Genomic DNA, 12,566 nt, shown 5'->3' with positions numbered 1-12,566 from the left:
AATAAATACAACTGAACAAAGATATGAATGAAATAAACAGTGTTTTAAAATTTTCAGGTGCAGAAACTAATCAAATATAAAATAACACTGCAGTTTATAAATAAAATATATATTACAAATATAGTTACAAAAGTTATTCAGTGAAGAACGAGTGAATTTTCTCTTTGTCTTCTGTTGTTATTATAGAGCAGGAATATTAGTGTTATTATAGAGCAGGAATATTAGTGTTATTATAGAGCAGGAATATTAGTGTTATTATAGAGCAGGAATATTAGTGTTATTATAGAGCAGGAATATTAGGCTTCTGTCACTTTAAGAGCTGCACAGATCCAGTATACTGATACACATGAACACAGAAAACAGAGTCTCTCGCGCTTGAATGGTTTAAAGTCATATTGAAATGCTCACAAAGAAATCTATAAGAGGAATTGAAATTTTAATTTTATAACAAGTATTTGTTTCCAGAAATGGAATCAATTTTTGATCCCCAACTCTACGCAGAACGCACACATATATTATGTGGACACAAACTCTTACTTTGGATGCGATTAATCGTTGCCAAGCTCTAATCTGATGAAGTTTGCATCAGTGATTCTGTTATTTTCCTCTTTATTACTGTGAAGCTGCTTTGAAACGACCTGTAGAAATAACAGTACACCTGTGCGAGTCTCACCTGGCTCTCTCTGGATGAAGGTGTAGACGTGGATGCGAGTGCCGGTGCTGCCAGCGTCAAACATGATGCTGTAGAAGATCTGACTAGCGTTAGCAGGACGACTGAGCGAAGGAAGAGCGTTTCCAAACCTCACTGAGAAATCAGCAGCAGAAGAAGAAGAAGACACCTGGATCAGCATCATCATCATCATCATCATCATCATCATCATCTTCATGACTGGAAGAAGGAAAGACAGACTGTCAGACTCTGGTGGGGTTTATATATCACACACACACTCCCTGTTTCAGCAGATTATACCAGTGATTAACATCTCTAAACATGGCGTTCCCCTGAGGGAGTTTCACAGGTGATCTGTCAGCACACTTTTACATCCAGCAATAAATCGATCAGTCAAGTACAGGATTGAACATGTGCATGAACAGTAACCTCAGACATGATCTCACACACTCACACACACACACACACACACACACTCACACTCACACTCACACACACTCACACACACTCACACACTCACACACACACTCACACACACACACATGATCTCACACACTCACACACACACACTCTCTCACACACACACACCTCAGGTGCAGCTTCAGCCGAAATCACTGGGTTTTCTTGCGTGTTTTGAAGCGCATGTTTAGTGTTTTTCTGCTGTAGAATCAGCATTAAACTCTGCTGAACTCTCACATTCTACTCGTTTCTGCAGTCAAACGCTTTTAGTCCGAGGTTTTATACTTTATGTCGATGACTCACGGCGGTTTGTTGTTTATTAATGAACTGCTCGCTAACGCGCTAAAGTTACACCCAAACGTTTAAATAGTTTAGTTAAACCTTTAAAACACGAGTAGAAGGTTTGAATATGAATCAGATCATGAGTCCTGAGCGTCTATGTCGCGTTTATGTGTCGATTTATGATTTATTGATTGTAAACAGCTCGTGTTTGTGGCTGAACTGGAGTTTGATTGACAGCAGCAGGTGATGACGCAGCAGCGTGTGGGCGTGGGCAGAAATACGAGACAAACACGTGATGTTGATCCGCATGAACCAGCAGCTTCTGATGAGTGTAATAATACATTTTTATTTGATTTAAATCAGCATACATGTGCAGTACAGCAAATACAGCCATGATGTATACATACTCTACGTTTAAATAAGTTAAATGTGATGTTTGTCTGTAAGAGAGTTTTAGTCCTTTATCTGGTTCTTACAGGAAGATCATATTTCTGCATATGAAGATGATTATGAGAGTGTCATACAGTCTCGTCTTCTCAAACACTTCAGGATTCTGAGAAAAACAGCCAGAGGTCAAAGGTCTCAGGAAGAAGAGAGTCAAGTCACCTTCATTTATACAGTGATAATAGGAAATTACTGGTCCAATATAGAATATCATAATCGACTGCTGGCGGCAGATCCTTCTCCTATTAGAGCCAAAACTCTGGAACAGTCTTCCCAACATTGTCCGTGAAGCAGACACACTCTGTCAGTTCAAAGCTAGACTAAAGACACATCTCTTTGACCTAGCATACACATAACACATTATAGACTTCTATAATTCAGTGTATAATTCATAGGAACACTTCCCATAAATCCTGATGTACTTCTTCCTCTCCTATAGCAATGAATGGGTGGTATTTTTCCTCAGGGAGACTCCAGGGCACTGCCTGATGGGATACTGGAGTAGACGGTTATTCATGGGTTTCTCTTTATAATGTCAGTAAAGCATGTTTTTATTTGTACAACATTTCTGTTCATTCTCCACTCAGCTGAATATGAAAACGCCTGGAACACTGATATGAGGAGAGTTGAGTCTAAGAAAATATAACAATATCAGATGAACCTGAGCACTGTTCTATAAGCGTCCCACTGTTGCCATAGTTACCTCTCTCTCTCTCTCTCTCTCTCTCTCTCTCTCTCTCTCTCTCTCTCTCTCTCTCTCTCTCTCTCTCTCTCGTGCGCATGTGCGGAGTGTCTGTGGGGAGCGTGTGAGCGGAAGAGTGTGTGGCTGTAAATCGTTTGTCTGACTAGTATAATATTGAGTAAGTAGAGACGCTGGCCGATATGGCGGCGTCTCAAAGTTTAGATAACTTAACGCGGAAGCATGGCATTAAAGATGAACTGAACTGAAAATTTTTTTTTTATAACGTGTTGTTTATGACAATTAAAAGTAAATTACACTAAAAAAATTTATTAAAAATATCAATATAGCTTTTTTTAAAAGCAACACAAAAATTGCGTTTGTTAGTATAAGAACGCTGGCAATTCTGATGACGTCACTGGAATGGTAGGACCTGCGAAGGTATATGGCAGCTGCAACTGCAGGTCCTATACACACGAAAATGAGTCATTTTGGTTACGTGTTTGAGCCTGTGAGGGACAGGCCAGTAGTACTGACTACCACCACAAGGAGGACGATCAGTTTCAGGCTCCACCTACAGTACAGGATCGTTTGGGGGGAGCGTCGCGTATGGAAGTAGAATAATGTCAAATGTTTTTGAAATAAAAAGCCTGTTGAATTGCACTACTTGAAAAAAAATAGGCATTGCATTAACCATGCTTGCATTTTAATGCATTGTATTTTTAGTGCTTACATTTTTATGGGCTGAAATTCAACATGATTGAATATTTAAGCTGTGAATATTTCAATTAAAAACATTTCAAACACCTTTTCATTATTAAAAATTCAATAATCCATATTCACCTTTCATATTTCACTTCCAAAATATTCAAACTGTTTAAAAATACAACCAATAATATTCAACAGGCAATTTTCGGTCCATTTTATTTCGCTTTGCAAATTCGCTTCCACAAATTCAGTGGTTCAAATTCGACAGTAAATTCAACATTGACGTCCAGGAACTGCAGGAAAAGCAGTAGATTGCCGAGCATACTCTCCATCTGCTGTTAGTCGACCTCACCATCAGATGGTGCAAAAGCGCGTGTTGAAGACCAGCAACAGTTAGAACAAGTCATTCATTCATAAAACTCATTTACAGCAATGTAAGTGTATTTGTGATTATTATGACGGCTGTTATATGTTAAATTCAGTGTCTTCACGGTTACTTTTCCTGTGTAGCCTACATGCATCTTTCTCTACCGTGAACGAGATTATAATGTTATTCCCCGATGCGGATATACAGATCCAATGTTACATTTTTGAGGTTGACATATATTTCTCTTGGTTGTTTAGTTGCCTTAACTTTATATTGTGGCGATGTGCTGCATGCAGGCTATTAGGGTTTCCCTCAATACTTCAGGATTACCCTGCTGGACATATACAACGCTTAACGTAGCTTAATGGACTACAGTTATGTAAAAGACCAAACTCGCAGGCAAGCAGATGGACTCAGAAGAATAACGCGCAAAGCTTAATGCTGAGCGTTTCCCAGTGATAGACTGGCATAAAGATGGCTTGATGTTGGACATTCGCACATTTAGGGACCGTCTCTAAAGTGTACGACTTTGGTATACACGTTTCTAACTCCGATAGCATTTGAATAGAACGACTTACAGTCATAAAACCTACTGTAAAGTGTTCATTTAGTGTCAGGCATAATGCGCACCCTTTGGATTTTTGATATTTATTCAAATAAATTTAAGTTTGCTATTGAAGTTAGAAACGTGTATGCCAATGTTGTATGCAACTTTAGAGACGGTCCCTAAATGTGCGAATGTCCAATGTCAAGCCAATTTTTAATTTAGTCATTTAGCAGACGCTTTTATCCAAAGCGATTTACAGTTAAACTAACAATAGGAGGACAATATGCAAGTGCTGTGACAGTTTAAGCTAATGCAATACACGTATGCATACTATATATATATGTATGTGTTGATTTTATGCCAGTATATCACGAAACGCTCAGCATGAAACTTTGCGCGTTAAGTTCATATTCTGAGTCCATCTTCTTGCCTGTAGCCTATATAATAGCCTACAGCCTACTTCCCTAATAAGGTGCAAGATTGGTCTTTCATATCACTATCAACGGAAGGGAAATCCTTGAGTATGAGGTATTGAGGGAAACCGATTATAATCCTGTTCATGGTAGAGAAAGCTGATGACATGTAGAATACACAGGGAAAGTAACAATGAAGTTATTGAATGAAACATAAACACAGCTTTTGTGTGTTTATCATCTTTTCCGCATATACTGACACAGATAATCATTTTCATTTTATGAATGAATGTCTTCGTCAACAACAAGCGCTTTTGCACCATCTGATGGTGAGGTCGACTAACAGCAGATGGAGAGTATGCTCGGCAATCTACTGCTTTTCCTGCAGTTCCTGGACGTCAATGTTGAATTTACTGTCGAATTTGAACCACTGAATTTGTGGAAGCGAATTTGCAAAGCGAAATAAAATGGACCGAAAATTGCCTGTTGAATATTATTGGTTGTATTTTTAAACAGTTTGAATATTTTGGAAGTGAAATATGAAAGGTGAATATGGATTATTGAATTTGTAATAATGAAAAGGTGTTTGAAATGTTTTTAATTGAAATATTCACAGCTTAAATATTCAACCATGTTGAATTTCAGCCCATAAAAATGTAAGCACTAAAAATACAATGCATTAAAATGCAAGCATGGTTAATGCAATGCCTATTTTTTTTCAAGTAGTGCAATTCAACAGGCTTTTTATTTCAAAAACATTTGACATTATTCTACTTCCATACGCGACGCTCCCCCCAAACGATCCTGTACTGTAGGTGGAGCCTGAAACTGATCGTCCTCCTTGTGGTGGTAGTCAGTACTACTGGCCTGTCCCTCACAGGCTCAAACACGTAACCAAAATGACTCATTTTCGTGTGTATAGGACCTGCAGTTGCAGCTGCCATATACCTTCGCAGGTCCTACCATTCCAGTGACGTCATCAGAATTGCCAGCGTTCTTATACTAACAAACGCAATTTTTGTGTTGCTTTTAAAAAAAGCTATATTGATATTTTTAATAAATTTTTTTTGTGTAATTTACTTTTAATTGTCACAAACAACACGTTATACATTTTATTTTATTTTTTCAGTTCAGTTCGTCTTTAAAGTCATCACTGCAGAGCGTTGTTCTGTTGAAGATTGCACAATTGCAGTCGCTGAAGTAGTTGGATACTCTAGTATTTTGTCTGCAGCTAGAATGAATAGTGCTGTAGTGATTTTCTTTGAACAGTGTAGAGAAAGTTAATGATGTTGTAGTGAAAGGGATTGTCGTCAACAGTGCGTTTACCCCGGTAATGCCTTTAGTCCAGCCGGCTAAAAGGATTACACTTTCAAATGTACCGCCATTCATCAGAGATGAGATGATTGAAAGAGAATTAATGAGACATGGTAAAGTTGTGTCTAAAATCAGGAAGATTGCTTTAGGGTGTAAGTTACCTCAGCTGAAACATGTGGTTTCATTTAGAAGACAGACATATATGATTCTAAAAAATTGAAAATGAAGAGCTAAGCTTAGCCATGAAATTCAAGGTAGACAATTATGATTATGTGATTTATGCAACGTCAGAAAGTATGAAGTGCTTTGGCTGTGGGCAGGAGGGACATATAATTCGTGCTTGTCCTGAGAAGGTTGATTTAGTAGTGCCTCTAAATGAGAATGAGAGTGAGGAGCAGACAAATGTGGGTAGAAATGAAGAACAGGGACAGTTAGAAACTGGTGAAGGATTGAGTGCTGACACAGAAAAGGGAGATAGAAATATTAATGAAGTTGAAAAGGAAAACTTGGAAGAGGTTGTGAATGAGGATAAGAAAGCAAACACGAAAGAGTTTGAGGCAACTGATCCTAAAGTGGTTGTAATAGGAGGTGATGAGGAAGAAATTGGAGATGAAATATCGGGAAAAGATGTTGGAAATTCTGAGATTCAGATGGAATCAGATATGAGCAATGCTGATGAGTCTCAATCTGCCCCAGAAAGTGGGAGTGATTCTTCAGGATCTGTGAATTCAGCCTCACAAAAAAGATCCGCTAGAAGTGATTATACGATTGAGAAAATAAGAAAATTCTTACAAACAACTAAGGGAATGAAAGGAGTGAGAGTGGAAGATTATTTCCCGGATCGAGAATTGTTTGTTAATTCAGCTAAGATGTCAATGAAAGAGAAGGGTGCACATAGTTTGACTGATCAAGAGATTTACAGATTGAAAAAATTTGTGCAAAAGACTGAAATGAATATACTTAATGATGAATTTGAAACAGAATGATTTCTTTACTTTTCTTGTGTTGTATTTTTGGTTGTTTTGCCCAATTCTGGTCTCTATTCATACATTTATGAGCACGCTAAGATTGGGCACACTCAATGTAAATGGAGTACGAGAAAGTGGGAAGAGAACAAAGCTTTTTGAATTAATAAAACAAAAGAAATATGATGTGATGTTAGTTCAAGAAACCCATAGTGATGCAAAAAATGAGACTGATTGGAAAATGGGATGGGATGGAGAAGTTATTTTAAGTCATAAAAGTTCATCTAGTGGTGGTGTAGCTGTTCTTTTTCAAAAACACATGAAACCTTTATCATATGAGGTTGAACACATTGTTGAAGGGCAACTATTGAAAGTAAGAGCAAAATTTGTTTTAGTTTTTGTAAAGGTTTATGCTCCTGTTTGTGGTCCTGAGAGGGTTTATTTTTTGAAAAAATTGAATGATGCTCTCTCTAGCTTGGAACAAGAAGAGTATATGTTTATGGGAGGAGACTTTAACTGTACAGAAGATGCTAAAGTAGATAGAAACCATAAAGAGCCTCATATTGCATCTCAGCATGAAATGTTGAAACTCATTTCTGAACATGATCACTATGATATCTGGAGAATATTGCATAAGAATGAAAGACAATATACATGGGCACAGGCAAGAGAGAATTTAATTACTTTGGCTAGACTTGACAGATTTTATTGTTGTAAGCATCATTTTAATGTTATAAAGAAATGTGTGATTTTACCTGTAAGCTTTTCTGACCACTGTTTAGTTAATATTTATATCGCAAATATAAAACCCAAAAGTGCTTATTGGCACTTTAATGTCTTATTGTTGCAAGATAAGTCTTTTATTGAGACATTTACATATTTTTGGAAGCAGTTTGGGTTGAAAAAGCATGAATATGGATCTTTACGACAGTGGTGGGATTGTGGTAAAGTGGAAATACAGCAACTGTGCCGGCAGTACACACTCAATGTTTCCAGAGACATTTCCCGGTCAATGAAAAACCTGGAGATTGAAATTGTGGAACTGCAGAATTCAACAGCATCCACAGGAAACCAAGGGCATAGTGAACTCCTCAAATACAAAAAGAGCAAGTTAGATGAACTGTTAGGTGTTAAAGCACAGGGCGCACTGGTCCGCTCTCGATTTCAGAGCATTGAGCAGATGGATGGCCCGACTAAGTTCTTCTTTGGTCTAGAAAAAAAGAATGGTCAAAGTCAACAGACTCAACAACTGGAACAGACATAACAGAGCCTAATGAGATTAGAAAAAGGGCAGTGTCTTTTTATTCAGAATTGTATAGGAGTGAGAGCCCAGAAGTGGATGAGCCAGTCAATGGGTTTCATACAGGGTTGCCAAAAGTGCCGAATGAAGTGAATGCTGAACTTCAGAAGCCCATTTCTATAAGAGAATTGCAGATTGCACTGCAGAGCATGGAATGTGGCAGGACACCTGGAATGGATGGTCTCCCCGTCGACTTTTACAAGGCTTTTTGGGCAGTAATAGGGGATGATTTGCTTGCAGTACTGAGTGAGAGTCTGGCTGATGGCTTGCTACCACTGAGCTGCAGAAGGGCAGTCATAACCCTGCTGCCAAAAAAGGGAGATTTGAAGGATATGAAGAATTGGCGACCCGTTTCACTTCTGTGCACTGATTTGAAAATTTTATCTAAGGTTTTGGCAATAAGACTGAGGGAGGTGGTTGGTCGGGTCATTCATCACGATCAGACGTACTGTGTGCCTAAGAGGTCTATCTTTGATCATATATTTTTGATTTGAGATAGTTTGGAAGTCTCTAGGTTATTGGGTTTAAATACTGGTCTTATTTCCATAGATCAGGAAAAGGCGTTTGATCGGGTTGAGCACGGCTATCTCTGGCGTACACTGGAGGAGTTTGGGTTCAGCTCAGGTTTTATTGCTATGATCAGGGTCTTGTATCAGGACATTGAGAGTGTGCTGAAGATAAATGGAGGTTTGTGTGCACCTTTTAAAGTCAAAAGAGGGATCAGACAGGGATGTGCATTGTCAGGAATGCTATATGCCTTGGCGATTGAACCTTTGCTGGTAAAAATTAGAAATAATATTGAAGGTTGGTCGATACCACAATCAGGTGAAAAAGTTAAGTTATCAGCTTATGCTGATGATGTTATTGTTATGATTAAAGATCCAAATGATATACTGATGTTAAAGAAAATTATTGATGATTTTGGCATTATTTCTTCAGCCAAAGTAAACTGGTCTAAAAGTGAGGCATTGGTGTGTGGTGAATGGGATGGAGATCCTCCTAATTTACCAGGAGGCTTGTCCTGGAAAAATGATGGAATTAAGTATCTGGGAGTTTATCTTGGGAATGATTCTATGTTACAAAAAAATTGGGAAGGTATTTTAGAAAAAGTAAAAGGGAAATTAGAAAAATGGAAGTGGCTTTTGCCGAAGATGTCATTTAGAGGGAGAGTTATAGTTATTAACAATTTGGTTGCATCAATGTTATGGCATCGATTGACTTGTATTGATCCTCCTATTGGGCTTTTGGCAAAACTACAAGCCATTATAGTAGACTTTTTCTGGAGTGGATTTCACTGGATTGCCCAGAGCGTACTGTTTCTCCCCACGGAGAAGGGCGGACAAGGACTCATACGTCTGGCCAGCAGAAGAGCGACTTTTCGATTGTTGTTTATACAGAGATACTTGACGGGACCAGAGAATGTGGTCTGGAGGAAAGTGGCTGATATAATCTTTAATCAAGGGAGTGGATTGAATTTGAACTCAGGACTCTTTTTTACAGACTTTGGCAAACTACAGTTTAATACGTCAAATCAATTCTACAAAGGACTTTTTAAAAAACAGAGGCAAGACACAACATCTCTGTACTGGCTGCTTGAGGAACCTCTTGTTCATGGAGCGAGGTTGGATCTGGCTTGTGAAGCCACACCAGTGTTGGAAAGTTTTCTTTCATCGAAGCAGAGACCAGGAGACAGTTGGGATCGCGTTCAACAGAAGTTATTCTTTATTGAGAACTCCGCTGTACGTGGCTGCAGTACTTCCAACATTATCTAACGTACATACATTTACATGGTGTCTTTATAGGCATTTTAGGAGGAGGGACTTTTGAAGGTGGAGACAAATTCAAACAAAGCATGTAAATGAGTATACAGGTTAAGGAACCGCCCCAGACCGGCTGTCTCAATTTAATCAGCATACCTATTCAAATGCTGATATTGGCCAGGAACTCCGGTTCCAAGGGCCATCCCAGAGCCATTAAAGACAAAGGTGAACGATTCAATGTCTGGGCTCCGAAAGGTGAGAATCTCAGTGATCTGACTCATTTAAAACACAATAGAGATTGCAACTTTGCTGACATCTTAACCTTAAAAGCTAAAATCAGTATTCTTCACCGTGATGTTATGTAAGGAAGCATATCTGAAATAGATTCTTAAATTTGTAACCCTTCACCAGGACTATCTCAAATACTGTGTTCATCCAAAACATTGAAGTTACATCATTTAATGGACATTGGTGGTCCTGAGCTATGTAATTCTCAAGCTGTGGTCTCTCATTTGGGAATTCAATCTGTACGACAAGTTGGAAAAGTGTTAGATTTATTATTGCAAAGGTTGACAGTAGAAGAAAAAATGTTGTTGAAAGAATATTATAACGGCAAAGTGGTTTATACTACTTCAGATCCATTTCCAATCATTTTAATTACTCCTGATTTAAAGGGTTTAAGTGGTTTTTTTTGGATTTGGAAGGTCTGGAGAATTTGAATTTTCAAGATGTTCAAAGTAAAGTGTTATATAAATGCTGTGTAAAGGTTTTAAACAAAACAGTTCTTAAAGAACAAAAGGATACAGTGTGGAGAGAAAAACTGGGGTTGGAAGATGATGTTAAACCTGTATGGAGAATTATTTATAAACCACCATTAGAAAAGCACACTGGTGATCTTCAATGGAAAATATTGCACGGCACAGTTGCTGTTAATGCATTTGTGAGCGTTATTAATTCTAATGTGTCTGATGAATGTCCTTTCTGTAAAATAAGGGAAACGATTTTTCACTGCTTTTTAGAATGTTTAAGATTAACGAATTTGTTTAGTATACTGAAGTTAATGTTTCTTAATTTTGGTGACAATTTCTCCATTCAGAATTTCATTCTTGGTCCATGCTATAGAGCGGCACAAAAAAGTAAATGTCAATTGTTACATTTCTTGATTGGACAAGCTAAAAGAGCTATATATATTTCAAGGAAAAGAAAACTAGAAGGGTTAGTGGGGCAGAAAGTTGAGACTGTTTTAAAAAATTTGGTGAAAAGTCGGGTTCTGATTGATTTTAAGTTTTATAAGTTAGTTAATCATTATGAAGGTTTTTTGCAAAGGTGGGGACACAATGAAGCTATTTGCACAGTTGTGGATGAAATGTTGTTTTTTTGATTTGGTATTGCAATAAGTATTAGGGTACGGAAGAAATAATGATATGCGACAAGAATGTGATTAGAATGTAACAATTACAATGTGAAGCTCTGAGAAATAAAAGTTGTTGTGAAAAACTCAAAAACTCTCTCTCCTCTCTCTCTCTCTCTCTCTCTCTCTCTCTCTCTCTGGTTGGTTGACTGGGTCCCATAGCAACCCAACACAACACAACATGGAGTTCCTGCACTGGAGTTGTCATGATGTGGCGCTCTGGATCGAGTCCATCGGATTCCCCCAGTATAAGGTCAACTATTTCAACATATATATTATTATAAATATAGTGATTAGAGGAGGAGAGGTTATTTATAATGCAAAGGTAACAAACATGTTCAAAGATGTCATTCACACTGTTATCTAGTGTGTTTAGTTGATGAACTTCCTCCTCTTTAAAGTTGATCTGTTTGTTGATATGATTAAGAGCATCAGAACATGTGTCCTCAACATTACGCTCTCATCATTACTCAGCTGAGCTGCGTTTGCATCATGTCAGCAGAGATACACTAGAAGAAGATTCACTGGCTCATCTTTAGATTTTATAAAAAATAATCAGTATATAATAAGTGTATAGCTGAAGTATAGTGGAAAGACGTGTGCCTGAGTAAGTGTGACGTGTCGGTCCCTCAGGCATGTTTCACGGAGAACTTCATCACAGGCAGAAAGCTGGTCCTCATCTCCTGCATGAGCCTGCCCAAACTGGGCATCAGCGACTTCCAGCACATGAAGGTACAGCAACACCATCACACAAGCACATTACTGAGTTAAAACTATATCATCACACAAGCACATTACTGAGTTAAAACTATTACTGAGTTAAAGTCAGGATGTTTTCACATAGTCATACATAAATGTTACATTTTAATACTGGAAATATGTTCTGAGATTTAAAAAATAATACATCAGTTTTGGGCAATTTATCAATGTATCTAGCAACCACCCAGAACACATTAGGAAAACGCATAGCAACCACCCAGAACATATTAGGAAAATGCATAGCAACCACCCAGAACATATTAGGAAAACGCATAGCAACCACCCAGAACATATTAGGAAAATGCATAGCAACCACCCAGAACATATTAGGAAAATGCATAGCAACACCCTAGCAACCACCCAGAACATATTAGGAAAACACATAGCAACACCCTAGCAACCAACCAGGACACATTAGGAAATGCATAGCAATGCCCTAGCAACCACCCAGAACACATTAGGAAATGCATAGCAACACCCTAGCAACC

At 38.1% G+C, this 12,566-nt stretch overlaps 2 protein-coding genes across 4 annotated transcripts in view; one reads left to right on the top strand and one right to left on the bottom strand.

Moving 5' to 3' along the window:
- The window catches only part of entpd5b (ectonucleoside triphosphate diphosphohydrolase 5b), a 34,023-nt gene extending 32,307 nt beyond the window's left edge, over nucleotides 1-1,716 (bottom strand). Inside the window, exons 1-2 of one of the 3 annotated variants that reach the window (XM_082147269.1) lie at nucleotides 1,235-1,716; nucleotides 674-889 (exon numbers count right to left, since the gene is read on the bottom strand). In XM_082147269.1, coding sequence (XP_082003395.1) covers nucleotides 674-887 — 214 coding nt within the window. In that variant the 5' untranslated portion in view covers nucleotides 888-889; nucleotides 1,235-1,716. The remainder of the gene's footprint in view (nucleotides 1-673; nucleotides 890-1,234) is intronic. The other 2 variants (XM_082147271.1, XM_082147270.1) reach the window with 2 other exon arrangements.
- Nucleotides 1,717-11,427: 9,711 nt separating this feature from the next.
- Nucleotides 11,428-12,566, top strand: part of LOC309481569 (sterile alpha motif domain-containing protein 15-like) — a 2,004-nt gene continuing 865 nt past the window's right edge. The window contains exons 1-2 of the mRNA XM_082146535.1: nucleotides 11,428-11,572; nucleotides 11,953-12,051. Coding sequence (XP_082002661.1) covers nucleotides 11,501-11,572; nucleotides 11,953-12,051 — 171 coding nt within the window. The 5' untranslated portion in view covers nucleotides 11,428-11,500. The remainder of the gene's footprint in view (nucleotides 11,573-11,952; nucleotides 12,052-12,566) is intronic.

This window comes from Leuciscus leuciscus (assembly GCF_965113295.1).
Source record: "Leuciscus leuciscus genome assembly, chromosome: 19".
Taxonomy (NCBI): domain Eukaryota; kingdom Metazoa; phylum Chordata; class Actinopteri; order Cypriniformes; family Leuciscidae; genus Leuciscus; species Leuciscus leuciscus.
The sequence above is the reverse complement of the archived record's forward strand: the minus strand, read 5'-3'. Positions and strand labels throughout refer to the sequence as shown.